Source organism: Scomber japonicus, chromosome 4, assembly GCF_027409825.1.
Source record: "Scomber japonicus isolate fScoJap1 chromosome 4, fScoJap1.pri, whole genome shotgun sequence".
NCBI classification, from domain to species: Eukaryota; Metazoa; Chordata; class Actinopteri; order Scombriformes; family Scombridae; genus Scomber; species Scomber japonicus.
The window spans coordinates 25163663-25191574 of NC_070581.1; the positions used below are offsets into that span (position 1 = coordinate 25163663).

The 27912-nt window shown below is 41.0% G+C and overlaps 1 protein-coding gene across 1 annotated transcript; it reads left to right on the forward strand.

Moving 5' to 3' along the window:
- The first annotated feature begins 245 nt into the window (after positions 1–245).
- On the forward strand, positions 246–27765 carry LOC128357060 (inactive dipeptidyl peptidase 10). The gene is made up of 26 exons (XM_053317293.1): positions 246–284; positions 2632–2634; positions 6057–6171; positions 6981–7076; positions 7249–7343; positions 10004–10075; positions 15257–15309; positions 15939–16020; positions 16512–16632; positions 16744–16898; positions 18741–18838; positions 19039–19162; positions 19558–19599; positions 19701–19805; positions 20498–20589; positions 21573–21620; positions 24891–25009; positions 25113–25160; positions 25451–25549; positions 26063–26129; positions 26263–26457; positions 26549–26603; positions 26710–26809; positions 26921–26979; positions 27374–27446; positions 27548–27765. The coding sequence occupies exons 1-26, from the start codon at positions 246–248 to the stop codon at positions 27763–27765; spliced, it is 2373 nt and encodes a 790-aa protein (XP_053173268.1).
- The last annotated feature ends 147 nt before the right edge of the window (positions 27766–27912 follow it).

Genomic DNA, 27912 nt, shown 5'->3' on the forward strand with positions numbered 1-27912 from the left:
ATCAATAGCCTATAAACAGATTGGAAAAGAGCGAGTTAATGAAGGGGAGAGGGAAAGAGAGAGAGAGAGAGAGAGAGAGAGAGAGAGAGAGAGAGAGAGAGAGAGAGAGAGAGAGAGAGACCACTAACCCAGTGAGGACAAACTTGAAAGAAGCGGGGCATGCAGAAAAAGCTCCGCAAGACAACAGTGCAGCTGCTCGGCGGGTTTTGAGGCTCTAGAGGCGGCAGACCTTGTTGCGGATTACAATGATTGCCACAACTCAACAAAACATGACCACGGACCTGGTATGTGTTTGTGTTTTTTTGGGGGGGGAGTTTTTTGTTGTTGTCATTATTATTGTTTTATCCTCACTTCCTCAGATTCAGCGCAGATAAGTGTGCGTGTGTATATGTGTGTGGGAGAGAGATGGAGGGGAGATCCTCTGGTGTGCAGTGGGGAATTCCTCATGCATGGTCACACTGCATGCAATAACCATCGATTAGTATTTTTTTTTTTTTTTTGCTGTTTGGCACACTCAGACTTTTCTTCATCAATATCCATCTCCTGGACAAGCTTGACTCTGTGCACTGCGGTGCAGGCTGCTGTAGTAACTCGACGTCCGGTCCTGCTCACTCTGTTGTCTCTCTCTCTCTGTCCCATGCAGACTTTAATAGCACCATATCTGCATCAATAACACGCTGATCTTCTCTGATAATCACACATAAGAATTTGTCCCAGGAGACTGTCTCCTCCAGCTTGGTCCCGCACAAAGGGGCTCCAAACTACAGCCTGCACTGTATGATTGATTATCTCTCTCTGCTGTGTAGGTGTGTTGTCAATGAACAAAAGACTGTAGACCAACATCTTCTGTTTTCTGATCACACACACACACTCACACACTCCTTACTGAGTACAACACACATTGCATTTAGTCAAATCTCTTTAATAGTCTGTATATTATTATTTAATGCAGCTCTCCTGTTCAATTGTGGCATACATGTCGGATACAGTGTGACTGAGACTTTCTCTGGTTTATTTATGAGGCAGCTCACATTTGTTTATATGTCAGAACCAACTTGTGAGCACATCACTGAGATTCATTGTTAAGCAGTATGTGGATTTTACACAATCATTAGTTTTTAATGGTGTATAGATTTCTTTGAGATAATATTGATACTAGTGTTATATCATTACACTTAGATTTCTGTACATGACTAACACCTGCACATAACAAATATGCATAATCTCCTTCTTTGTATAAAACTTCTTTATGATGCATCGGATGCATATGTCCAGAAATTGCTCTGTGTTGCTTGTGTTTCTGCACAGTGCAGTGCAACGATTTAAAAGCTTGCCAAGTCGACTAATTAACAGATCTAATCAAACTGTCAGCCTTCTTGGGAAAGAGTTTCAATCATGAGATCATTAGTACACAGTTGCCCTGGTGAAGAAAGTGTTGTGTGAGAGAGCAGATACACTTGTAAGGATTATTAGTTAAATTAAGTCTAATTGGTATGTAATATGACGCTGAGCAAAGTGATGTTTGACATGAAGTGACACACTAACCATGGGGTTAGTTTGTGATGAAATCTTGGTGAAACTTCTCTGAAGCAGCTTTGTGATAATCCTGCAGCACTGTTATCTCCCTGAGAGGGCCACACAAGGCTGTGAGGCATACAGACAATCCATTACCTACAAATGTCGCAACATCTCATGCCACAGTATCCAATCAATATGCTTTACACAGTGAAGCAATTAATGAGGCAAGCTACATTGTGTGTCTCTGCTGAGTAGATGCAACGGTTTATGAGATATACATCTGGGTGCTGCTTGCGTTGTATATTTATGAGTTGTAATATTAGACACATTATGATCAGTGTGGACAAAGTGCATTGCAGAGTCCACATAAATGTCTTGTGATATAACACAATGACACAATTTCATGCTAGAAAACTTTTGGTTCTGGTCCAGTAAATCTAAGAAAGTAAAATTGAATTGAGAATTGTGATTGATTATTTTTTTCAAAGGCAATCATGTTTTCATTTTAATCCCTGACACTGATGATGTGACAATATCACACATGTAGTGCATACCTGGAGGTTATCATTTGCTGATAGAGTATTTCAGTAGAGTCTCAGCTCCCTGTCTCATATTTTACTCTAACTATACATCATGTCACACATTGCTCTCCCGCGTGTGTTTTACTGTCACTGCTTGTTTCCTAAGGCAGGAACGCAGCCACTGTGTAGAGTGGCTGGATGTGCCGAGGAAAAGCTCTCCCTTTTACAAGACCCTTTTCTCCTGTAATTTTCTTATGCGTGATGGTGAACATGAAAAGAAGAAGAAGACAGGGTATAGCCTTGCAGCAGTAGAGGCTAAAGCGGCATGTCTTTTATTTCCACTAAGGCTTGTGCTGCATTGTCTGGCAATAGCCTCGAGGCCCCCCAAAAAAAAAAAAAAAAAAAATCTGCCCAGTTAGTCCCATATGGTGTCTATACCACCGACTGCTTTTTTTGAAAGATAAGAAATACCAGAAAAGGGAGAAATGGTGTGTGCAGTGAGTAGCAGCACAGTCACAGTTATAGCTCTGGATGTGATGAAATATAGCCTCGATATGAATCAATACCTAGCTGTAGTGTCTCATTACTTCAGCAGGTTGGTTACCATTTATTCCAGACACGCTAAAGTTACAGCCTGCTCTAATGATGACCTTCATTCCAAATGAGGCAGTGAGAGATATTGACAAGGTAATACATACGTGGGTACCTTGCTAATCTACAGCTTTCCCTTGTGAGCAATTACAATGAATCATTTAAATCAGGTGCATATAGAGTATATTGAGGGCTGAATGTGTCTCCCAATAGACCTCCTCACACACCTCCTTTTTTATTGTGGTGGTTATATTTTTGATGCCTCTGCCAATGTCAGGTATGCAATAAATACCATTGCCTGATGTTAAAGTGGGGTCTAGAGGTATGTAAATACACAAGCGGTATCCACAAACATTGGTTCCCTCATTCCCCTTGCATGTGATTTATTGTTGGATTCTCTGCGCCTCAAAGACACAGAAGATGGAGTTAAGGAGGTCTCCTGAGCCTAATTTATGAATTCTTAGCATCGCCTGGATTCTGCAACCTAGTTGTGGTGCATGCCGCGCAGATTGAGTAAACGTGTTTGGTGTGCTTTGCTCTCTCATGCTGCAATTTCAATCAATACAATTGGAATTGTTTGATTTTGTGTACTCTCAGAAAAAAAAGAAGCTGCCAGTTAGCTGGAATATGTGCAGAGTTTAATAAACAGTACCAGCCTGCTAAGTGTGATTTTTAAGTTGAACTAGCAGAAAGGTCAGAATAGGTCGTAGTATTCCACATGGATGTGTCACACTTTGCGACACAGATGTGCTCAGCAGAGGCCGCCTATCTAAAAGTCTCCTTTACGGCTGTATCCCCTCTATTAATTGTTTCCCTCTGGACGTTGTATAACTGTACACCGTATCGATTCTCTCCTTTGGTTGACTGAAAATCCCTGAGCTCTGTTAGTGTAAAGTAAAGTCTCTCTATTCTCTAATGTAGTTTTTGCATGCTTGGCCAAAATACCATCTCAAGGGGATTCCTTCAGGAAAGTTATCCATAAACATAAAGACCTTTTGATTTGCATTCTGGCACTCTTTGGTGTTTGACTGACACCTCATCTGGGCGCCCGCTCCAACTCCCGAGGGATCATGCCGCCTGAATAAAATAGATGGCTCTCTGAGAAAGGTCTACGTGTAATTCATTTTTCATCAGCAGAAATCCTGCTCGGGGAAATATTTGCTTGTCCATCAGTGTGCTGAGTGAGATAAGTCCGGTCCGTCACCCTGCTCAGCTCATCATCTGTTCACCTGTGCCAGCAGTTTGGACTACATTACATTCCCCCGTGCATTGTGACCAGCAGCCAGTTGTCATCAGCAGCTTTGCCGGATTGTGCTCAGCGCATCAGCACCTCATTTACAAGTGTGACAAAACTCCTTTCACCCAAATGTGTGATTCTTCTTGTCTGTCTTAACAACGGTGCAACCTTAATTGGAAGTGTGCTCTAATGTCTGGGCTCAAGGGAATGATAGGAGCTGTGCATTACATTAGGAGGATGTTCCAGCTCTCACGTTGCACAGAGTAATTAGAGGGAGGACTTGGAAATGAAAACACAATGTGGTGGAATCAGTCACGTAGAGGAATTTAATTTAAAGTGTCATTTTCTGCTATGAGATCTTGGAATTGCTGTGTAATTCTTTATAATATGTTAAAATGACATGTAACCATGACACGCAACCACCGCTATTAATGCTAATTTTTATACAGCATTGCTTTGTTAAGGAGGTTCAATGCAAAATTCAGTCATACAGAAAGTGCTGAAGTTGCAGTATGATTCAGTATTGACTTCATACTCCCAAAGCTCCCATAGACTATCGTAGGTTTCATTTCTGATAGAAGGATAATGGTGGTTCTCAGAGAGATTGTGTGCTGAGGGGGATAGAGAATAAGATAAAACAGGCCGGTGCTAGAAAGGCCAGTAGATACAGCGGCTTGGACATCAATCACCCTGCTCTGTCCTGCACCAAAGGTTCAAACATCACTTAAAGGTTGTCCCTGCAGGTGCAACTGGTAGTGGTTTTTAATTTGAACATGTTATGATACTGAAGCCAAGGAGATCTATTAAAGATGAGACCTTGGCAGGAGTCCTGTGCTGGCTGCTTGTCTAGATAAAGCAGACTTCATACTGTACGTCCTCCATTCATCTAAAAAATAAATAAAGTTAAGTCCTTACAATGAGACTTCTGAAATGAATTTTGTGAAAAAAAAAGTATCAAGGATTTTACTCTACAATGAATAGATGACATATGGACCCATAAAGGAAGTAGAGAAATACCACTGATTCTTGTTCAACTGCAATGACCTCTTATCTTGGAGAATTCAGCATATTTCACTTTTCTGAAATTGGTTTTTAAGACATTTTGACTCGAGTTATGTAAGTACATTGTCAGTTTTTTTTAGCACTTTAATACACCAAAAGTACCAGGTGGTCAAGGGAGATAAAGAAACGTATGTTTATGTGTGCAGAGAAGAAGAAGTGCAGGTGGAAGTATTAAGGGGAGTGGGGCCAATAACACAGATTCAGGGACAACTGGTATCACCCAGGGAGCACAGAGGAGCAGCAATCTGTTGACCAGTGAACCGCATAGATGCCCTCCTTCCGCTGCCCGCCTCCCAAAGGCCTGGAGGGAGGTGAGTGGGACAGGGGAGGCTGTGAGGGCCAAAACTAAAGGGGTGACCAGCCATGAGGAAGGCTGAGTTTTATGGCTGCTCTGTGATTGAACTCTCACACTCCAGCAGGCACGCGGCTCCAGCTGTGCCAGGTTCTCATTATGAGGGAGTGGAGCGCAGTCTGGGAACAGCACGCAATTGTATTTAATTGTGACTAATACTGATGCTGCCTCAACCCATGAGTTCCCCCTGATCGCATCCAGAGGGTACACAAGGACTTGAATCTAAACTTCAAGTTTTGCTGTTTTTCTCCTTTTTTTTATCGCCTCGTTAACGACTTCATCCAAAGCTGTTGAATTAATCTTAATGCACTAAATCACTTCTTTGCAGACGAACTAGCTTTCTTTTTCTTTTAAAGTACTCTATATTTTCAGACACAACACATTTCACAAACATTTTTCCCACTCCACCCTCCATATTATAGCAGTACCACATGTCCCATCAGTCATGTAACAGGTGAAATGAGGCGATGGTGAGGAGAAATTATGGTGCAGGCAAAATTGCTGCCGCAATTATAGTCTAATTTCTCATATACGACAATTTAATGCAGTTCTCATATGGAAAATTTGGGTAATTCAGCGATATCTCTGTGAAGCTGAAGACTGGTCTCAATTCCCCTGAGGCTCGCTGTACTGATGTGCCTGTCGGGGAGAAATTTCTGTGAGACTGTGGAAATGAAGCAGCACTAATGTCCTCCCCCTCCTCAGCCGTGCTCGCATTCATCACAGTGTGTTTGTGTATGTGTGTGTGTGTGTATGTGTGTGCTTTCCATGTCAGGACCTGGGGAGTTCAGACGGTCCTCCGCGGAACTGGAAGGGCATAGGAATTGCCATGGTGGTGATCCTGGGCGTCATGTCTTTGGTCATTCTCTCCGTCATCCTTCTCACGCCTGGTAAGAATGTGGAAAAAGACGTGAGGAAAAGGTTGTGAAGAGCTGAGTGGAAGACTAAAGTACAGTTAAGGGATATGGCTATTACATTTTTTCCACATTTTTGTTATGGTCAGCAAATCTCATGTGCAGAGCCAAAACAACAACAGACTGATCTACTTACAAGTGTATTCAAAAGCCTAATACACTGCATTCCTCCATGCCCTAGACCTCCATTGTTGTCCAAAAAACGAATAAAAACACAATGAGACACACCGCTGCACTGGGTGACAGGCTCCTTCAAGAGTTTTGGGCATGTGTTTGTTTCGAAAAGTTTCAAGAGGCTAATAACACAGCGGTGATGTCTTCAATTGCCGGAGAGTAGCTCCATGGAAGGCAGATGCCACTGTGCATTTTGATTAGGTACTAAAGTTCTTTGAGGAATTTACAATGTAGTACAAAGTCAAGAAGCACAGATACATTTCTAAACAAATATACATGCCCTTCCCAACTCTTCAGGGCGAAAACATGTCACCCAATGCAACGGTGTGGCTCATTGATGTGTTTTTAATTGTTGGTTTGGCTCTGCACATTAGAGGAAAAATACAGTGAATCACCAGCCGTATCCATTAAGCTAATGTGAAGATTAGCAGGAGGCATAATGCATAAAGGTATCAACAGTCACGTTGCAAAGAAAATACAAGAACTTAATCCAAGACTGAAGCAGAAAAAAAAGCCTCTCAGTCTGCAAACACTCTCAGAATTGACTTTTCTGTAAACAAGAGAGACTTTCTGATGCTAACTAACTAACTCTGTCTGTTTACCTTTTGAAGATGAATCTCACTTGTTACTCCGCTCTCATCTCACCATGGAGGATTTGGAGAGTGAAGATTTCAAAGTTCATGACCACTGCGCGACATGGTTGAATGGTAAGACTCCTGACTGACAAAGTGCTCACGACAGTTTAAAACCACTTTAATGATGTAGTCTGAAAGTGAGCCAACAGTTTGCAAACAAAGCCACCGTCGCTGCCTCTGTGGATTTATGTCGTCACTCTAATAACACAGGACCCTCTTCCCTGAACTGTCTTAACCCTGTCAGAACACGAAGTGGCTCTCCGTACCCGAGAGGGACACGTCCTGTCATTCAGCCTCAACAACAACCTCACCACTACCCTGCTGGACAACAGCTCCCTGGTGAGTTGTAGCCACACAGCTTATGAGGACAAAGGACAGATTTCAGCATTGATTGGCTTATGCCCACAGACAGCTGGACAAATTGACCGGCCAATAGACTAATGCTCCCAGATTGAGAGACAGTCAGTGGCTGTATAACCCCACTGGTTCACATCCCACAGTTGAGACAAAAAAAGATTTGGCTGAGTGACAATATTGGCTCATTTCACCCCCAATCCGGTTGCTCTGTGAGCCCCCAACATGTGCCTTCAAAGAGAATTTCCCAAGCAAGGGCATCATTTTGAACACCGCCTCTGCACGACACTGACAGACTTATATGGGTCATTGCCATGAAGCTTAAAGCAGGGTTGTGTTGTCAGGTTGAGAAGAAGTCTCTCCGCGCTGTTGTGATATGGCGTGTCATCTCTGGTGCTCTTGTTAGTTCCAGAAAAAGATATTTTCTTGTGTGAACACCAACCGTTGGATTTCTCTACATAAATGAATTGCTGAGGCAATTTTAGCTAAATATAGTGTCAACATACGAGATTAGAATTCACAGTGCACAAACAAAACACAGTAGCACTTTTTAAAAAACAAGGGTTTGGACGTGCTTTACAGGCATAAAAAAAAAGATGATATGAATAAATAGTTCAATCATAGACAAACAAATAATGTTAAAGAAAAAGAACAAACCAGGGCAAGGAAGCGTTAATAATTTAGATGGATTTTGAATTCAGTCCTGACTTTTAGCCAGTGTAGTGAAACCATCAGGGGTTAATATGGGGACACTGGGGAGTTTTAGTTAGTAATACTGCAGCAGAGTTTCAAACTAATTGTAATCATGCTGCAGCCTCGTGGATTAAACAAGAATACAAATATTAAAGACGTGAGGAGACAAAATAATGGAGGATGCATTCAAGCTGGTGGAAAGACAAGAAGGGGTTTAGTTTGGAGCGTTGTCAGATGGGAATTGCATAAGTGTTGCACCCAGAGTCTTAATATTATTGTATTTTGAGGAAAATTAACAAAAACATGTACTCATTGCCACATTACAAATGTAGCCACGCTGTTTAAGAAAAATAAAGAATTGCTGATGTTGTTATATGATGCACAGTCTTGCAGGAATCAAATAAAAATGTCCCAACATTAAAAATTAAAGCAAAGCTGTTAAATAAACTGAAGGCTATAGTATTCAATTATAACATCACAAGTCTTTTCAGCATCTATATGGAAATTAAATAAATAACATGATTACCATATCAGCTCAGGTTCCACATAGCCTACAGCTGTGCAATCTTCAAACAGGCTGCTCCATGTGTATGTAACTCCATTGGTCTGATTCAGTGCTCAGTTTACTTTACTTCTCTCACATGTATGCATCAGTAAGCTATCTCTTGTGCAAACCCTCCTCAAATGAATGCCAGCCGTGCTCGTGAATCATATTCATCATCTCAACAAGCGGGATTGTCTGGAAAGACATCATGTGAGAAGAGCTAATGAACATAAATATGGGATCCATATTTTAGTATCCTGTCTGTGTGGGGAAATGAATTAAAATGAGATAGTTAAAACTGATTATAACTAATACTAAGTGTCACAAAATGATCAAATTATTGTACATTATGGGACTTTTAGCATTATTGATCTTGCATCATAGAAAGGGTAAAATTATCGTACAAATACAGTAATTATTGTACATCTGACAGCGCTGTTAGTTTGTGTCTTAGTTGAAAGTAACAGGCCAGAATAACTGACTGAAAAGGACCTCTAGGTTTCTAGAAACCAACTTTGAGTGCTGTTGTAAAGTTTTAAAGGTTTGATTTAGGGCAAAGAGAGAGGTCTACTGTGACCTGCAGGAAACTAAACTGCCACTTTACACCTAACTTCATGGCAACTCAATACGTAAGAGTTTAAAGATGACAATCTTAGTAGCATGAATCTAATAACATTCCCATAATACTTTAAACACAGCACGTACCTTACATGTGTGTCTCGTTTTTCCCCATGCAGTGTGATTGTGACAAAATAGGTTGAAAAGCCTTTGTACAGCCTCAGTAATAATCTGACTCAGTTTTTAATTTTCATTCATGTCAATTACAGGGATCATTACATGGATATCCAGAAAAACATGATTATAGGTCTCAACTTCCCTTCCTGTCATTCAATGCTTGTACACAGTTGGGATTTTTATTTTTTAAAGGCAGAAACTAAATGATGAAATTGATGCCAGAAAAGATTTACTGTGAGAAATGAGGGTGATCATTCCTCATCGCCATGTTCACAACGGCCATTAATTAAGGTTTCAGCAACTCTTGTCTGAATAAAGCTGTTGGGAACATGACAAAACAAAACATCACTTCAACAAATTGATGAAGCCAGCGATGCTCCATTTTCAATGTCTAAAAAAGGGTCTAATATGAGTACTCCTCTCCTCACATGGTCAGATTTGAAAGTTCCCCAGGTTTCACATACAAAGCTGGATATCATCAGCATAGCGAATAACAGTAAACCCAAGATTGACCCTTGGGGAACTCCACAGCTCAGATCAGCACAATCTGACAAGTAATCAGCAAAGGATATAAAGACCTTATGATTAGATAAAGAGGACCGTCACCATAACACATTTCCCCCACAATACAGCAAATGATTGATTAACTAATGTTGCTCTTTTTACCCTACAGGACCTGACTTCTACTAAATTCCAGGTGTCAGCAGACAAGAGGTTTGTCCTCTTGTCGTACAACATCAGACCGGTAAGTTTTTACTGAATGCCTAGTTGACTCAGATTTATTCCAGAAAACACCTTCAAGACTTTTACCTTCAGGGAACATTCAGGTCCATAAATTATCCTCTAATATCAAAGACAAGCTGTTATTCATGACAAACCGCTGCATGTCTGGCAGGCCACTAGTGACTGTGGAACAACAGTGACATGCATCTTAATCAGAGCCCCACAAGAAACAACAGCGAGAAGGAGTGTGAACATGAAGGAGGAGGTTGAAGAGAAGGGGTGGGCGGGGTGTTTGTGCGTGTGTGTGTGTGTGTGTGTGTGTGTGTCTATGTGTGTGTCTGTGTGTGTGTGTCTGTGTGTGTGTCTGTGTGCTGATTTTGCTACTGCAGCAGTCCTTGGCTCTGTAAAGCAGCAAGCCAAATGGCTGGGATAACATATGGGGACTTGAATATTTAAACTGGTTGAAGGAAGAAGGTGCAGGGGGGTTGAGGAAAGCTTATAGTGAGTGATCAGTGTGAAGTAGATGGTGGAAATGGGGGGAAGGGGAGATCAAGGAGACGAGAAGAGGTAAAGTTGGAGTGGCGGTAATGAAATCGCCCTGCTAGGGAATTTTAATGAGAAGCTGACGAGAATTGTAACTGCAGGTGGTTTCAGATGAGCGTTAGCGTTACACACAACACATAGATCCTTTCACTTTACTTTAGCACCATGTAGCCCCATTCCAACCCCCCACCAACCGTCACACTCTGCAAATACCCGCACCGTTAATAAATAGTTGACTCTTTCCTCAAAGGGCAGGCAAGTTGTGTAATGTGCAAGTAATCGTCGAGGGAAGAAAACTGAATTAGGAAGGAAATGAAAGCCCTCAGCACATTTTCCTTGCATTTTTATTAAAAATCTGAAAACAGATTTTTACTGTTGTTTGGCTCTCTCGTGCTCTCATTCGCTCAGTAGCCTATCTTCTCCCTCTCAGGGTTTTTTCTTTAAAGATCTGCTTCTGCTTTAATCACTGCGTGTCATATATGTCTGTGTGTGTGGGGGGAATGAGCCTGTTGCTGTGTTACAACATTCGTCACACAGACATTGGATCCACTCTAACTGAATTATTGAGTGTTTTACATACATTCCATCAGTTTTCAGATATCTCAGTACAGAAAGGGCTCACACCTTTGCCCAATTTATGGGCAGCTTTGGTTTATTTATGCCATTTCATTAGCATACTTCCTTTGATATCTCTGGGCATTGTCTATTCTCATCAGTATGCTCAGCGTGTACACACACTCAACGAAATCAGTGACAGTCAGCATGCCACCTTGAATCATGTGAATACTTAGAAATGTATAAGTGTGTGAGCTTGGTTGTCATTTTGTATGTGGGGGCTATTTCTCCTTTCCCCCCACCCCCTGATTCTAGCTCCCTCCTTCTCTCTCCTGCTTCATCTTCTTCGCTCTCACTCACTTTATTCTGTCTATCTCTTGAGGGATTTGTGCTGACTGAAGCAGTTTGCACCAGGCACCAGCTTTGCTGTTCGGAAGAGGAGCTGCTGAGAGTGGCAGAGAACCAGAGAGAAAAACAGAGTGAGCAGCAGGGAAAGCCACTTGCAATGGAGGAATGGGAGGGAGAAAAATGGGATATGTACCATTTGCCCAAATACACTGCCCAGTTGAAATCAATCAGAACGGCTATCAAAGAATGACAGAGATGCTAAAGAAAAGTGCTGCAGTGGAGAGAAATGGATGAACAGGCTGTGAGTAAAGTTAAAAGGCTTCTCAGGATTTTGTATTAGCTCTGGAGGCTTTAGGGAGGTTTTTGTGCCTGGTGGGTGAAAATAAATGGATTTTGATAGAGGGTATACATAGAAGTGACTTAGGGATTTGGTCACATAGGAACAACAGAAAGCAGATTCCCTACAAGAAAATGTCTTTTCTCAAAGCCTGTGTAAATTAAGCAGGTTTGTGCGTGCGTGCGAGCGTGCGTGCGAGCGTGCGTGCGAGCGTGTGTGCGTGTGTGTGTGTATGTGTGTGTGTGTGCAAGAGGAGAAAAGGAGAAAGGGGAGACCTACATATTTTTTTAAAAGAGTCATGGCCAGAAAGTTTAAAGGAGATGGAGGCTTGTGGGATTGATGAGCTCAGGCAAACCGACCAGTGCCTGTCAAGACAGCGCAGTTTAGGGACAAATAAAATGCCAAGAGAGTCGTGTCTCCACTCTGCAGCAAATGCTGATGGGTGCTCTTATCAAAGGCAGCGCATTGTGGGGCTGCTAAGAAATGCTTGTGAGGCAGGAACAATGTTGAGAGGGAAGGATACTGCCGTCTCTGTATCGTTTGTCTTGCTGCGCACACTAGACAATATCTGTGCTCAGGCGAAGGGTGTTGTAATCACTATATGTTTCCTTTGTTACTCAAGAGTCAAAAGATTTATCTGTCACATGCGTAGTTGTAGATGTTCAACAGCAGTGAAATGAAACTGCAACAACTGTGCAAATAGCCAACATAAAGCTTATATAGCAGCATGAATATTAAAAACATAAATATAACGCTACATACAGGGAAAAGTAACTGAATGTAATAACAATATAAAGCTATATGCAGGGGGAAATTAATGGAATATCACATAATATATATGTACATAATAAAAAATAAGGTGCAAAATAAAATAAGTAAGATAAATAGCAAGTTATAAACAATCAGCAGTGTGTAGGAAACAGTGCAGGATGTGTGTTGTGTAGGTTATAAGTGTTGGTGGTCTGTGTGGCCATGATGGAGAGGAGAGGCTTGCCAGAGGGCAGCCACTGAAACAGTTTGTGATTGGGGTGGTGAGTGTCCTTAATGATCCAGTTTGCCCCGGACATGCACTGCCTAGTGTAAATGTCCCGGAGGCAAGGAAGTGCTGTCCCACTGATGCGTTGGGCACATCGGATCACTCCGTGAAGGATATTCCTATCCTGAGAGTTGCGATTGCTGTTGTACTAGGCGGAGATGCTTCCAAAGAGTATAAAGCCTACTGTGGCAGTGTACGAGGATTTCTGCAGCACTGTGGAGATCTTGAATTTCCTCAGCTGTCTAAAGTGATAAAAGCACTGCCTTGACTTATTCAGCAGGTGATGATGTGTGTAGACAATATCAGCTCAACTCCAAGATATTTGTAGCTGCTCACTTTCTCCACTTTCGAGATTTCTCCCTAGTGAAGTCTACCACTATCTCCTTGGTCTTGTAGACATTCAGGTCAAAATGATAGTCCTTATACTATGATGACAGGATCTCCACCTCTTCTAGATAGGTTGGAACATTGATTTTGGAGCTGTGTGTGGCTATGCAATCAGCAGAATAGAGCAGATCACCCATGACACAACCTTCACCACCTGGGGTCTGTCAATCAGGAAGCTTCAGACCCCACAGTGAGGAGCTTGGTGACCAGTGTGATGGGAAATAAAGTATTGAACACAGAACTGTAATCAATGAACAGCAGGCGCACATAATTCCCATTGTCAATTTATCCCACGCTATCTTCTGAGTGTTTCATCTATGTGTTGTGGCCACCCCAACCCCCCATTTTGGCAGTATGGATTGGGGAACGGGCGAGATAGTAAATGGGGATGACAAGCAGAGCGATGTGGAGGATTTATGACATGCTACTGGCAGCCACATTAGAATTCACTCTGCCTCTCTCTGACTGTTTATCACACAGACACACAATAACGTACAGTCTCTGCCGCCGGCTTCATGATGTTAAATCACGAGCAGAATCGTTGCGTTCCTTAACAAATCATAAACAGCTGATCGAACATGGTGCTTATGGCAATGCTGCCCCCTTTGGTCCCGAAGAGTGATCGTCTCTTTGAAAGTCAGGATATGTCAACTCTGGCTGTCAGCCAGTGCCTCTACCCTCTCTGCATCCTCTCCTCCCTTCCTGTCTTTGTTTCTTTCTCTCCATCACCCTCTGACACTTTTCCCTTCAGTGTTTGGTCAATCCATTCCTTCCCCTTCCTGATCTTACTCTTATAGGCTGTTGTAATGTAGCTGTTTCCCTGTACACCGCATTCCCCTCATGCTCAGACTTTACACTGCAATCAGATTTCAATTTCATTTAGATAGCCTTAGAATTTATTTCCCCTTCTTTATCCCTGCAGCTTTAACCCTGCGTCACTCCACCAATGCATTTTCCAACAACAGACAAACAACACAGAGAGAAATCCAATTTCACTGCTAAGTGTGCTATATAGAGGATGTGACATTTAATTTCTTTAGGGACTGGTTTTCTCCGAGGCTCAGGCTTTCAGAGGCCACTGGGCAAATAGTCTGTTTCCAACTCTTTGCTTGTAGAAGAAAAGAATGGTCTAAATCAATATATTACGCAGAATTCATCAGGTAATGCTTTGATCAATTGTGGTTAATACACACACACACACACACATACACATTCATTGATTCGGGTCTTTAGTCGTCTTCAGTGTGTTAATTTAATTATTCATCGAGCTGCTGATGCTTGTGTCAGTGTTGAGGCAGACTTGCCAACCACAATAGATGTCAATGGGAAGGGTATTAGCTGTAATGATGCTATTTAATAGGAATGTCTGTCTTAGTTTTTATACGTTCCTTTCCAATCTCGTATCTCGTTGTCTCTTCTACTGAGGCTTAAGAAGAGTCCCAGTGATCCATTTTTTTTATTATTCAGATGTGATCTCAGTAATGATGTAATATGTATGAAATTGCTGCCAGTGCTCTGATATAAATCAAGTCTAGTAAGTTCAGAAGCAATCAAAGCAATGTTGAAACACTTGATGGACTGAAAATGACCACAGATACTTACAGTAAGAGGCTGTTTTTTTAAAATCAAAGAAAAACACTAAATTATTGCATATAAAACCACTATCAACAAAATTATTTGAAGTTTGTTGAACCTTTTTCTTTCTAATTTTCTATCTTTATCCTGTGTTGCTACCCTTTTATAACAGCAATAAGCCACTTGATGCAGTGCTTTGCAGTGATTATAGAAAAAAACCTAGAAAATGCAAACACTGCCTCCCGTTGCTTATCGCTCACGTGTAAGATTGGCCTCAGCAGCGTCCTTCATAACCTTTGTTTCACTTTCATTTGACCTTATTTATACATGTGTACGTATGAGCATGTGTGAGCACTAAAATGTGTGTGTTGTCATCTTAAGTGTAGCGCACCTGTATGCATGATATCCTCTACCTCTTTCAGGTGTTCTCTCAGTCCTTCACAGCCTCCTATGCTATCTACAATGTGGCTAATGGGTAGGTGGAATCATGAATGCTAATGCATGGGCTGCACTGGGCATGAGCGTTACCAATGCAAGCAGACCTGAGGATTGAAAAAAAAAAAAACTTATTTCAAGTGTGTCTCATCCAATCAGAGCCTCGTGTTTCTGTCAGACATGCATTCATTCGTCAGTGATCGTTCCAGGCTCCATTTCCCAGCGTGAGGTTTGTACTGTACTTCAGATTTCACTGCCTGAGATTCATATACAGCATTAAATCAGTGATGAAACTCTGTGATAGCTATTTGGATGATCCCCTGGAACTTCTGAGGAATGGTTCCCCGTAAAGGATTTCAAGAGCAACCTACAAAATTGATCATTGCCTGAGTATGCCTTGGAGGAGAAATGTCTGCCTGTCCTGAAGAAGTGAAAAAGTGTGGCTAAAAATATGGGCAAAGAAATGTTGCACTCTTGCATGAATCAACCCCGTTTTCTGTTTGGTCTTCCCTCTTCTTTGCATCTTGCTCTCTTGTCCTCACAGTGCAATCTCTCTCTCTCTCTCTCAACCAAAGCTCAAGGCCAAGGCATGGATGGACCTCAGAGGGCTTTAAATAGTACGCTTGTCTCTAATGGAGGGCTTATGTCTGAGCTGTGTGTGTGTTCCAGGGATCTGTTGGAGCTTAACCCACCGGACATTGAGAAGGCAGTGCTACAATATGCCTCTTGGGGGCCTCAGGGGAACCAACTGGTAAGCTAGGCGCTTCCTTGTTCACCTGATCAAACCGTTTCTGTTTGTCAACTGCATTAAATAACCTGTTATTGATAAGTAGACTCTTCCAGTCCATAAAAAAGCAGTCTGTCTAACCTCCTTTTGATGAGATTTTCATAATGATAACATCAATGGTGCTGTGTCTTTGTCATTATGAGATAAAAGTCCAGCTGGGAGGTTATTGCAGAGACTGCTTCGAAATAATGGGTTTGTTTTACACTGATAATAAAAATCATCTACCTTCCATCTCTCGTACTTGGCGTCTGCTGCTATGTTGGTGTTCATCTGCAGCATATTAGCTGGCAAGTACAGATTGTATTGGCTCTCACCCACGTGTGTTGGCTAATGATTCATTTGCTCTTGGATGGCGTCCGACGCTGGATTCACACAGCCATCGATGAGGCCTGCAACTGAACTGTCTTTGATAATGGATTGGCGCTGTGTGTGTGTGTGTGTGCTCCCTCTGCCAGGTTTATGTGTTTGACGGAGATATCTATTACAAGCCGAGCGTGACCAGCAAACCCCTGCGTCTCACCACCGCTGACCAGGAGCAGAATGTGGTCAACGGGCTCACTGACTGGACTTATGAGGGTAGGATTTAGTCCAGCTTCACAAAAAGAGTTGTGAAAATCTGCCAGCAATAATCATGAAACACAAATTGTGTACATTTAATTTTAAAACTTTTTCTGTCTTTTAAAACAGAGGAGGTGCTCTTGACATATGTTGCACACTGGTGGTCGATGGACGGGGCACGGCTGGCGTACCTCACCATCAACAACTCTGTCACACCTGTGATGGAAATACCGCACTTCTTAGGTGGTCTCTACCCCTCCAACGTGTTCTTCCCCTACCCCAAGGTGAAAACTAACTCAAATAAAACTAACATCCCAAATCCATACTCCATACTCAATGCGATTACATGCACATGAGTTTCCTGGTTTTGATCATTAGAGTTCTACAAGTAGCATGTCCACATTTCTCGAAATCAAGATGAGGTTTCTGAATGTGCTCATTTAACCCTTACATACTGTTTGACCCAATTTGACCCAATTTGACCTTTGACAGCTGTAAAAACACCCAAAATGTTGATTATGACCCTGAAATTTTCCTAAAGTGGCCCAAAATGCATACAAATGAAAATATTTTAAAATGTTATACTTTTGTATAGGTGCTACAAATTTGACCTGTATCTATTGACATGGCTTTTTGTTAAATGAATAGTTAATAGTTTTTATAAGATAGTAGTTATGAGGATTTATTTTTATGATGTAGCAATGATGATCAGTCAGATACATTTTAAATATTTATTGCTATGTTATATTTTCATGTCTTAGGTAAAAGGTGTTTTTTCTCCAAAAATGAGTGGTGTAAAACCTAAAAAAACTCTCTCTGGTCTCTGAAACATTAATCAGAGTTTAATCACCCATTTATTGAACAGTCAGATCGACTATTGATGCTTTCTAAACAGATCTGTGGTACAAAATTTGGTATTGACACTTTTTTTGAGGGGATTCTTAGAGCAAGTCATAACTGACCCAGAACATACTGCAGCGGTGCAGAATATGAACAGTATGTAAGGAGTTAAAAACCTGATCATAACCAGGATACTACTGTGCATGTAAACACACTCACTGATTCCAAGCAGGTTTTCAGTATTTAGTGTGTTGACACTGACAATATTCAATAGACTCAAAGCAGACAGAATGCATACTAAATATGGTGGATTTGTGGGTGTTGCTCTTGATGCACAATATTTGGACAAAATTAAGATAAACTGTGGGTGGAGGTGAAACAGTTCCAAGTGTTTTTATTTCTATTTCTGAAGTTTAATTGGCAGTGACATTTGAAAGTCACAATTTGATTGACAGCCAACATCCCACACATTAAGTTTTATGTAATTTAATGTTAATATAAATGATAAAATATGTTGACATGTGCATATTAACTGTTAAAACTGTATATGATCATAAGTACTATTAGTCATAGTGGTACATGCTGTATAGAATAAGTGTGTATTATGGATTTGGGGTACAGCTTAAAGGATCATATTTCTTAAAACAAACAGTCAGGGGCTCAAATGAACATTAAAGCACATTTTCTTGCTGTAATCATTCCTCCTGTTCATGCTGACCATTAGAAGATCTCTTCCTAATAAGCTGCAAATCTGTTTTTCAAAATGTACCTGAAGCTATTACGAAACTTCAGCCATCCAAATTAGTCAAATTAAGGATATATTTCAAAGTATTGTCTTTTTTTTTAAACCAAATTCCTCCTTTTTGCTGTAATCCTTATACTTCAGCTTAACAGAATTCACTGACCAAGCAAACACCACGAGGGAATTGAAAAAATATGCACTTGATTTATTTAACTCACACTGTTGAAACATCAAACTAGCTTCAGATACACTTTTAATGATCTTTCTTCAATGGTATGGTGGCTCTAGAGGGAAAAGTCAGAGGATCACCAAAATCATTAGGATTCATCGTTTGAGAACCATGAATGTCTGAACCAAACTTTATGCCAGTTCATCTAATAGTTGTTGAGATATTTCAGTCAGGATCAGAGTGGTGGAAGAACCAACCGACACACATTTAGATCTCAAGGCTTGCTTGATTTACAAAACTAACACATAACATTATTCATGAGTTTATTTATTTAGTTCATCATGAGTATATTGATTTTTTTTTGTGTGCTCACAGGCTGGCTCAAGCATCCCATCAGTCAGTCTGTTTGTGGTGAATCTGTATGGTCCAGCTCACACTCTGGAGATGTTGCCTCCTGACTCCCTCAGGGCCAGGTAGTCCACATCTTTGTGAATGTAAAAACAGAATAAACCTTTAAAACTTTAGATGATACCTGTCAAAGATGATCTCTCATATCCAGGTTTCTCTCCCCTCCTCAAATCTTCTTCTTTTTTCTCTCTCTCCATTCTTTTGCATCACTCTTTCCCAATTCTTGTGTGTGTGTGTATGTGTATTTTCTGCATCACCTCTTCAGAGACAGCTACATCTCCATGGTGACTTGGATCAGCAGCACCCGCCTCGCGGTTCGATGGCTGAACCGCGCCCAGAACCAATCAGTGCTCTGCGTGTGCGAGGCCACCACAGGGGCATGCTCAGAGGTGAGCGGTCATCCGTCGTTCCACATTAGTAATCTGAAGCACCTCGGCTACACTGGACGGCGTTAATAGAATTTTTTCTTCTTTTACACAGTGTTGAGAGTTAGGATTGATTTCCTTAAGCTCTCAAATCTCTACTGGCTGGATTAATATTTAAGGTCATTTGCTGCATGAGAAGAATTTTCAGTGATGTACTGCAGTATTTTGTTTCTTGCTCTCTTTCTGTAAATCCACACAGATTTCAGTTTACTCGTTGCCAATTACTTATTAATGCTGTGTTTAATACTTGATAAACATACGTTTTATTTATGCAGTGCTGTTAAAAATCAGCTTTAGAGTGAGTTTCAAAATGCTGTGATGAATAAATGTGTCTGTTTTGTGTGATTTGAAATGCACAGAAACACAAAATGGCCATGGATATAATGCAAAACCAGCGGCAGGTACACACTGCTTAAGTTATTTATCATTATTTATAACTTCTACTGTAAGTCAGCAGTCTGCTTTATGTCTCTTGACTCGATTCTTTCCTTCGGCTCAACAGGACGTGCCGTTGTTTTCGGCAGACGGCTCTATGTTTTATACGATCCTGCCAGCAAAACAGGGAGCTCGTGGAGAGTTTCACCACATCGCTGGTCTTTCAGCCCAGGTCAGTTTGGGGGGTAGTTAACTTTTAATCCCTCATGTCACCATTGAATAATATCTGACAAAATTGGTCGTTAACATTTCAACGGGAGGTCACATTAAATAGAGTGTGATTGCAGATCTCTGCAGCACAGAGCCCTTTTCTCTCCTCCTCCTCCTCCTCCTTCACTGTCGAAGCAATTTGTTTGAATTTATTTTCTCCCTATTTATGCAAACAATTACTGAAACACCATTTTATCTTAGGAGTCATTTCTCTCATTAATACTTCCATGGTTGTTTGCCCTTTACTCTTTTGAAGCAATTCAGTTCATTTCAATTTAATAATTCATCCCCACAAGGAAAATTAAGAAGAAGAATAATGTTGTTGTTTTTTTTTCAATATAAACATAAACTATGAGGGAGGAAATTACATCTGTTCCTTTTTTTTCTTTCTCACCGAAGAATTAAGTTGTTTGAGTCCCACACCTATCGGCCCACTCAGTTCACCCAACGTCAGAATGAACTAGATTAATAAATAAAGATAAAAAGTACTTTTCTGGTCTCGCTCTCCAGCCATCTGTGTCTTCATTTGGTTTATTAACCTTTTCTTCATTTTCTTCCCATCCTCTGACATGTACTCACTGTATCACTGCACCTATTTTTATTCTGTATATCTCCCTGCTCCCACATTCATCTCTGTTTCTCTCTGTAACACAGCCTGCCATCCCTTCTGTTCCCCCTCGCTTCTTGACATCGGGGATCTGGGACGTCACCTTGCTCTGCGCCCTAGACGAGAAGGCTGGAAAGATGTGCGTGAGAGCTGCAGTGTGTGTGTGGAGCGGGGTTGAATCATCCTTTATCGCCTCTCGTCTTTATCGGCTCACAGCTCCTTACTATGAATGTACAAGTACAAGTGATAAGAAGCAAGAGCAGAATAGTGGCCATCATTAAAATGATCATTTCCTGCTCTAAGCTTTCGAGCGAATTCTAGATGTGTCAGCTGCCGGGGAGAAAATTCCTTCATTTGTTCGGATTCAGGGGACTGTACACTTAATTTAAAAACCAATACAGTACAGTAGAATTGATCTTGGTGAACCTGGTAAAAGAAATGTGCTTTAATCTCTCTTTGCTTGTGGCAATACACTGGCGTTTGAAGGAAACAAAGGATTACTTACATTTGACCAGAGCACATTATTGCTTAAATCAGTCTTTATCCCGCCGGGGGCAGAAACGCCTCATGATCACATTGACCTCAGTGTCACAGAAAAAACAGTCAATCAAAGATCTATCCAGTTATCTTCAGTGCCAGACATCACTCTGCCTCCAAACATGTCTCTTCAAAATGACTATCTGTACATTAACAAAGAAGTAGTCAGAGGAATGTATATCAATATCGTACATTTTAATTTAACCTTTAAATCAGATATGAAGCCCATTGAGATCAAGAAACTCTTTCACAAGGGAGACGTGGCCAAAAAGGCAGCAGCACACATCATAATATAAATCACAAGATTTAAAAAAAAAAAAACAATCAGTATACAACAAGAACAAAGCAGCAAACACTGTTCAAATGATTTAATCCAACATCACAAACGGTGCTCTTGAAATGAAATGGGATACCCTGAATTTATCAACAAACTGAAATATGTAAATATGTGCAAATTGATTCTTGTCATGAATAATTGATAACCAGAATAATTATGATGAAGTAAAGATGCCCAAAGGTGATCTGCGGTTTTCGAATAGTGAGAAATAACTCGCTGTGTCTGTGGTTCCTTTTTCTCATCAACAGATATTTCCTGAGCACAGAAGAGTCCAGACAAAGTAGACACCTCTACAGGTAAGCATACTTTTTCCTGTGAGAAACACCCTAACCTTGACCACATACTGATTCTATACAATATTATAAACAGATACAATACTAGCATTATTGTTACTTATACTTAGACTTCTGTTTTCTTATTTATTGAGTTTTAAGACTCAAGCTGAGTATTTTGGGAATGCCATTTATTATCAAAGTGTTTTGTCTTACATCAGATTTTTAAAAATGGCCCACATGTGGTGGTAGGGAAAAAGTGAAGGCAAGTTATTATATTTCACTCTGAAAGGGACATTAATCACAAAAACAATCAGCTTTATTGGCCAAATATGAGTACACGCAACAACAAAGAATTCAGCTTTCTAATGACTCTCAATGCACTCAGACACAATGTCTTGAAGGATATACACACTGAGGATATACAGCTAAACAAAAAGAAGAAACATAATATTTTTATATAAAGAGAGAGACAATAAATAAGAATAAAATAGTGTATACAGTATATATATGTATGGGCAACAACACAGGTCAAATTGTGATTGTAAACTAAGTGTACAGTAAGTGCCAATAATATGAGGATGTAATAAGTGCATACACTGGATTATGTACAGTATATGCATGAAGATATATACACATCTTTGTCTAATATTGTATTAGATGTGTGTCATTATTACACTATTTTGATATAAACTGAATGTTATTTGCATATGTAATTAGAAGATCAATTAGTGGTCCATTAGTCATACAGAGCTACTGAGTAGAGATTAAAGGTAGAATATGTAGAATGAGCAGAACAATGCGATCTAATGTCTCGAGATCGTAGTCGCAACAACCAAAAAGTAATTCCAGCAGTCGGGTTGCCAGGTCGGGTGCCGGATTTTATTTTAGCTCTAATTCTGTAAATATACCACTTTATCCACATGTCTAACCTTTTTAGGCGAGAAAGTAGCCCTTTAGATTCACAATGTGACGCTAATTTGTCCAAATAACATCTGCTTAAAGTTTTGTTCCTGCGAATTCGGAGCCACTCAAGTTAGCCGTAGCGAGTAATGCACTTCCGGTCATTTTCACAAAATAGAACACCCGTTGCCTTTTATTATTAAGAAAACCATAACGATAGAGTTGGTGCTTTTATTTTGAAAACAGGAAGAAACATACCCTCGCTATTTGCTATAACTGACTTGCTTGAAACCACCGATGTACATTACATTGTAACACGCCAGTGGGAGTAGCAGCAATGTCTCTGCATGTACTGCCTAATCCTAAACACCGATTGGCTTGTGTGTGGTGTCGTCAGAAGCAGAAGAGGCTCACGGTCGTAAACATCTAGTCACGTGTACTCTGAGATGGACGCGCAGGTCAGGAAATGACGTAAACGGACCGTATATGGTTTGTTATTTGGGTTATTACATTACGTGTTGGACTAAATACATGGACATATTGAGGAAAATATTCCGGTTTTATGGAAACGGATTTCATATTTCACAAGAATGGATACTTGGCGAGCTGTACATAAAGTCCTGTGTCATAAGATGATCGTTGTGGATAAAGGGAAGACTTTGAAGGTATGTAGATATTATAGCTTTTCTCACTTAGCTGAGTGGCTAGCCAAGCTAATCGCTAATACTATTACGGCTGTGAGCAACCATATAAGTCGTGAGTGGTCTTGAATGAATCAGAACAATCTAAGCTTTCCAACAATGTACGGGTTGGTGTTTAAAACATTCAGAAGAACATGTGGCTACCTCCTAACATCCGTCCCGTCCCGTGAACGGAACAGCGTGCGTTAAGAGGTTAATGATCAAATATCAAAATCCGAATAGCGTCAGAAAGTCAACCCACTCTCCACATTTCTATTGCTACCGTTTTGATACTTCATGGTACACAAACAAATAGCATCTCATATGAAAGCTAAGACCCTGGCGAGTTCAACAGTACCACTATTATTGCACTAAAAACTCAGTGAACCAGCAGCATACAAAGGTAAACAACCGCTTATTTACAGCGACTAACAGATATTCTGTCTTACCTTCGAAGTTTTGTGATGAAAAGTTGTACTTGAGAGCAAAAAACGCTGGTTTTAGTAAGTCCAACACGGCCGTGTTTGTTTACAACTCCATTTCACCCAGTGCCAGCCTACAGTAGCTGCACCGGAACAACAGACAACCCTGGCAACCCGCAATTCCGGCCGCTAAATGGCTGGTACAATGTACACAGAACGTGTCAGAACGTCATTGTCGAATCCGTCAAAAAAATTTAAAAATATTAATTCAGACTAAATTTTTTTTTTTATGGAAAAGCAATACTTTCATTATGTACCCCTCAAAACGCCCCGTGGCGGTATTATTTTTTTAAAAATATAGCTTTTAATAAATATTGTACATATTCAACCTTTAACTGTCATCACATGACTGATTGAAGTGTTTGTATTTGTTATGTTGGCTGTATTCGTATGCCTGCCTGTATCAAAATGATCTGACTCATCCAATAAATGTTGAGACATTTCTCTCAAAACCACAAGTGTGACTCTTGTCATGGTGCTAGAGGAAAAGTCTGGGGTTCACCAAAGTTATTGGGATACATGGTGGCATCAAATGGTGAAGTCATTCGGCATCACCCTCTTGGCTCCTTGAATGTCTTTCAAGGAAAATTTTATGGCAATTCAATTAAAGAACCACTGAGATATTTCAGCCTGAACCAAACCACACAGATATTTCCATCCATGCTGCTATTATAACTAAAAAGACCCCACACTCATTTGTTTATGTGTGAACCTTTTATTCTTGTGTGCCATAAATGCTCCAGGCCAACAGCTGAATTTACACATTTATAATTCAGACGACAAGGCGAATTCTCCGTCCTGCTGAGGCCTGAGTCACTGAGACTTATGGTCCGACCTCTCTGTGAGAAACACACTTGCCTATTTCCTCATCAGCTCTGCGGGTTTCATATGTTCTTTGGCTTCAGGAGATAGATTGGTATTATGGAGGAGGGAATTTGGCTTGTAAAAATTGCCTGTGTGATAAATCCAGTATGAAATTTGTAAGCAGCTTTGTGTAGAGGGACATGTAGAGACTGGGCACCGCCTAACAGAGCAATCAGTGTAATGGCTTTTATGTCTAAGCCCATTTGTTTCTGAGAAGTCAGCTGGCCCAACTAGTTTGTCTCTTGACACTGACTTTTGCTTAATATCTTAGCAATCAATCGCCCTTCTCCTGGAGCAAATCAAACCGCTTTAGACTATCCAATTCCTCTTTTGTGTGTCAATAACCCTCTTCTCTTATTTCTAAGTGTGGACCTGGATGGAGTGTTTCAGCGCCAGTGCATCTCCTGTAGTCTCATCGATGGATGTGGCTTCTTTAAAGCTGAATTCAGCCCCAACCAAACCCACTTTACCCTCTACTGCCTTGGTGAATAAGACACACATTTGAATGTAATGTGAAAGCTTCAAGCAGCTCTGACAGTTGTTTTTTTTTTTTTTTTTACAATGTTGTCTTTTGAAAAATTCCCCAGGCCCGGGAATCCCTAAAGTGACACTTCACAGTACAAAGGACCCCTCCAGTGAGTGTTACATCTGCTTGTCTGACTAATGATGCAATCACACACACAGAGAGAGATACACAAAAACACACACAGGCTGTTAACAGTTTCCCATGACAGCCTGAGGAGGGCGCTATATACAAGCATACCACAATGTAGATTCTTTAATGTCCTGTTTGTGAACACTGCCCTCTGTCTGTGACTCTCAGTTAAAACCATTTCCCCAAACACTATCAGGATTTGATGGATTACTGTGTCTATCTTGATGTTCAGGATTAAAAAATGACACACTGGTGTTTTATCTCTTGTAGGATATGTTGTCTTGGAGGATAACAGCGCTCTGTCTAAAGCCCTGGAGAATAAGAGGCTTCCTGAGACGCTGTTCAGGACACTTCCAGCTGACAACTACGGTACATCAAGAAAAATATTGACTATATTTTTTTGTTTTTGCTCCCACCTTCCTAATCAATCAGTCTGCTCTCTAATCAAGAGGGCTGTGGTTAGATATTCTGGGCTAAAGGTTACACAAATACAGCCAGGAATATGTGATTGCTTACATATTCCTTTTAATGCATTTTCTCAAACAATTAAGTAGTCAGACAAATTCAGCGGTGACAATTGAGCACTTGCTCCTAGTATTTCAGTCTGGATGGGACAAATATAGTCCCCTCCAGGCTAATCACCACATGGGCGAAATTAACAAAGCAGTAATTTATTCTGTTTGGTGATTAGCTTATTAGTGTGAGTCATGCCCTCAAGGGCAAGCACCAAGTGTTCCTTCAGAGTGCAGTTGTGTTTGTTTGTTTGTGTTTTTCTTCAGATTAAGTTTGTCTTCTCAGAGGTTCAAGCGAAGCTCGAAATGCTTCCAGTTATTCTGGTGTAAACAGAAATTTGACCTTGTTCAACCTGTTTGCCCTTCTCAGATCTGCACCTGAAATTATCTCTACCTCAGGGTTATGAGGCCAACCTGCACCCTCTACTCATCATTGTGTAAGTGTCATTGACCGCTGAGGGCTATTTGATGTCACCTGCTTTGCAACCTATGATCCCTAGCCTTTACTTTACCATTACAAGCAGAACACCTGTCACCATACTAGCTGATCCTGTTCGTCTTGTTGCTCAGAGATGGCCTCCCCGGCAGTCAGTCAGTGACGGAGGAATTTGCCCTCGACTGGCCTCAGGTCCTCTCCAGCTCACACAATGTGGCCTTGGCCTGGGTGGACGGCAGGAGTGGGGTCGGACGTGGACAGAAGACCATCGCGGTGGATCCACGCAAACTTGGCTCACTTAAAGTCAAAGATCATCTGGATGTTGTGGAGTCAGTACACTTATAATCAACAACATGAAGCCATATGACGGATATATGTTAGAGTATATGAAGCTAACAGGCTTTCATGATGTTCCTACAGGTTGTTGATGCAGCTGCCTTATATTGATGATCGTCGGATGGCCCTTTATGGCAAGGTTACAGTACTTTCTAAATTTGGCATTTCCCTTGCTCCAAATAACTCTTTCTACAAGGCTGTAGCATGCTTTGTGTGTTGTAGCACTTTTCTGTTTCTACCTACAGGCATTTGGTGGTTACTTGACTCTCAAGATGTTAGCTGCAACAGATAAGCTCTTCCAGTGCACAGCGGCTGTGGCACCGATAACTGACTTTCGGCTTTATAGTGAGTTGAGATCATGTCATTGACTATTTGTACAATGAGGTCATGGAAATTGTGATTAAACCCAGACACACAGTTCATTCATTACAGTGAAAGTTATTCCACTGTTTTCAGGTGCTGCATTCTCAGAGAGATATTTAGGCCTTCCAGCAAAGGAGGAGCACATTTACTCGGTGAGGCTCTGAAGCCAATGCTTAAAGGTTTTAACAAGTTAACAATGATCATGGTTGTGGATTTACCACAAACTACCTAAAACTAATGCACTCTACAACAGCCCTGCAATGAATTCTAGCTTCATGATGGGTATAACATTCTCATTTTTGTTGTCTAATATTTTGTCCACCCCAGTATAGACTTAATAATGTAAACACCTCTCGGTATATGACACAGTACAATTGAACTGCACCACAACAGCCTCCAAAAGGACCATAAAGTTCACTGAAACAGTTTCAGTAAAAACGGAACATTAAACCTTTATGAAGGTGGGATTTATTGCAGACTGCTTTACTTTTAGCCAGGTAGTGATAGCTTATAAACAACTCACATTGCGATGGTTTATCTTTTCAGACTGCCTCTTTACTGGAGGAGGTTAACAAGCTGAAAGATGAGAACTTTCTTATATTACATGGAACTGCAGATGGTAAGCGTTTTATCATTTTTTATATATTATTCTGTTTTAGTGTTACATTTTTACTACTCGTGTTTCTCGTGTTTATATGTTTGTTTATCTATTTGCCAAAGCGAGGGTACACTTCCAGCACAGCGCTGAGCTCCTGAGCCGACTGGTAAAGGTGGAAGCCAACTACTCGCTGCAGCTGTATCCTGACGAGGGCCACGTCCTGAGAGAGCCGCGCAGCATCCAGCACTTCCAGCGGACAGTGGTGAACTACCTCCAAAGCTGCTTCAAGCACAACGTCCTCTTAGAGCCCATAGAAGTCGAAGAGGAGGAAGATGACTGAGCCCAGAGTTTCCCTTCCCTTCTTTTGGAGGGGCTCTCTTTGGACTGTATGCCATCATATGCATTACCTTGGGTCAGATTACCAGGCACAAGAGCACAGGAGTGGGGACCAAACACATCAGATCACCTCCTACAACTTCTAGAAAAT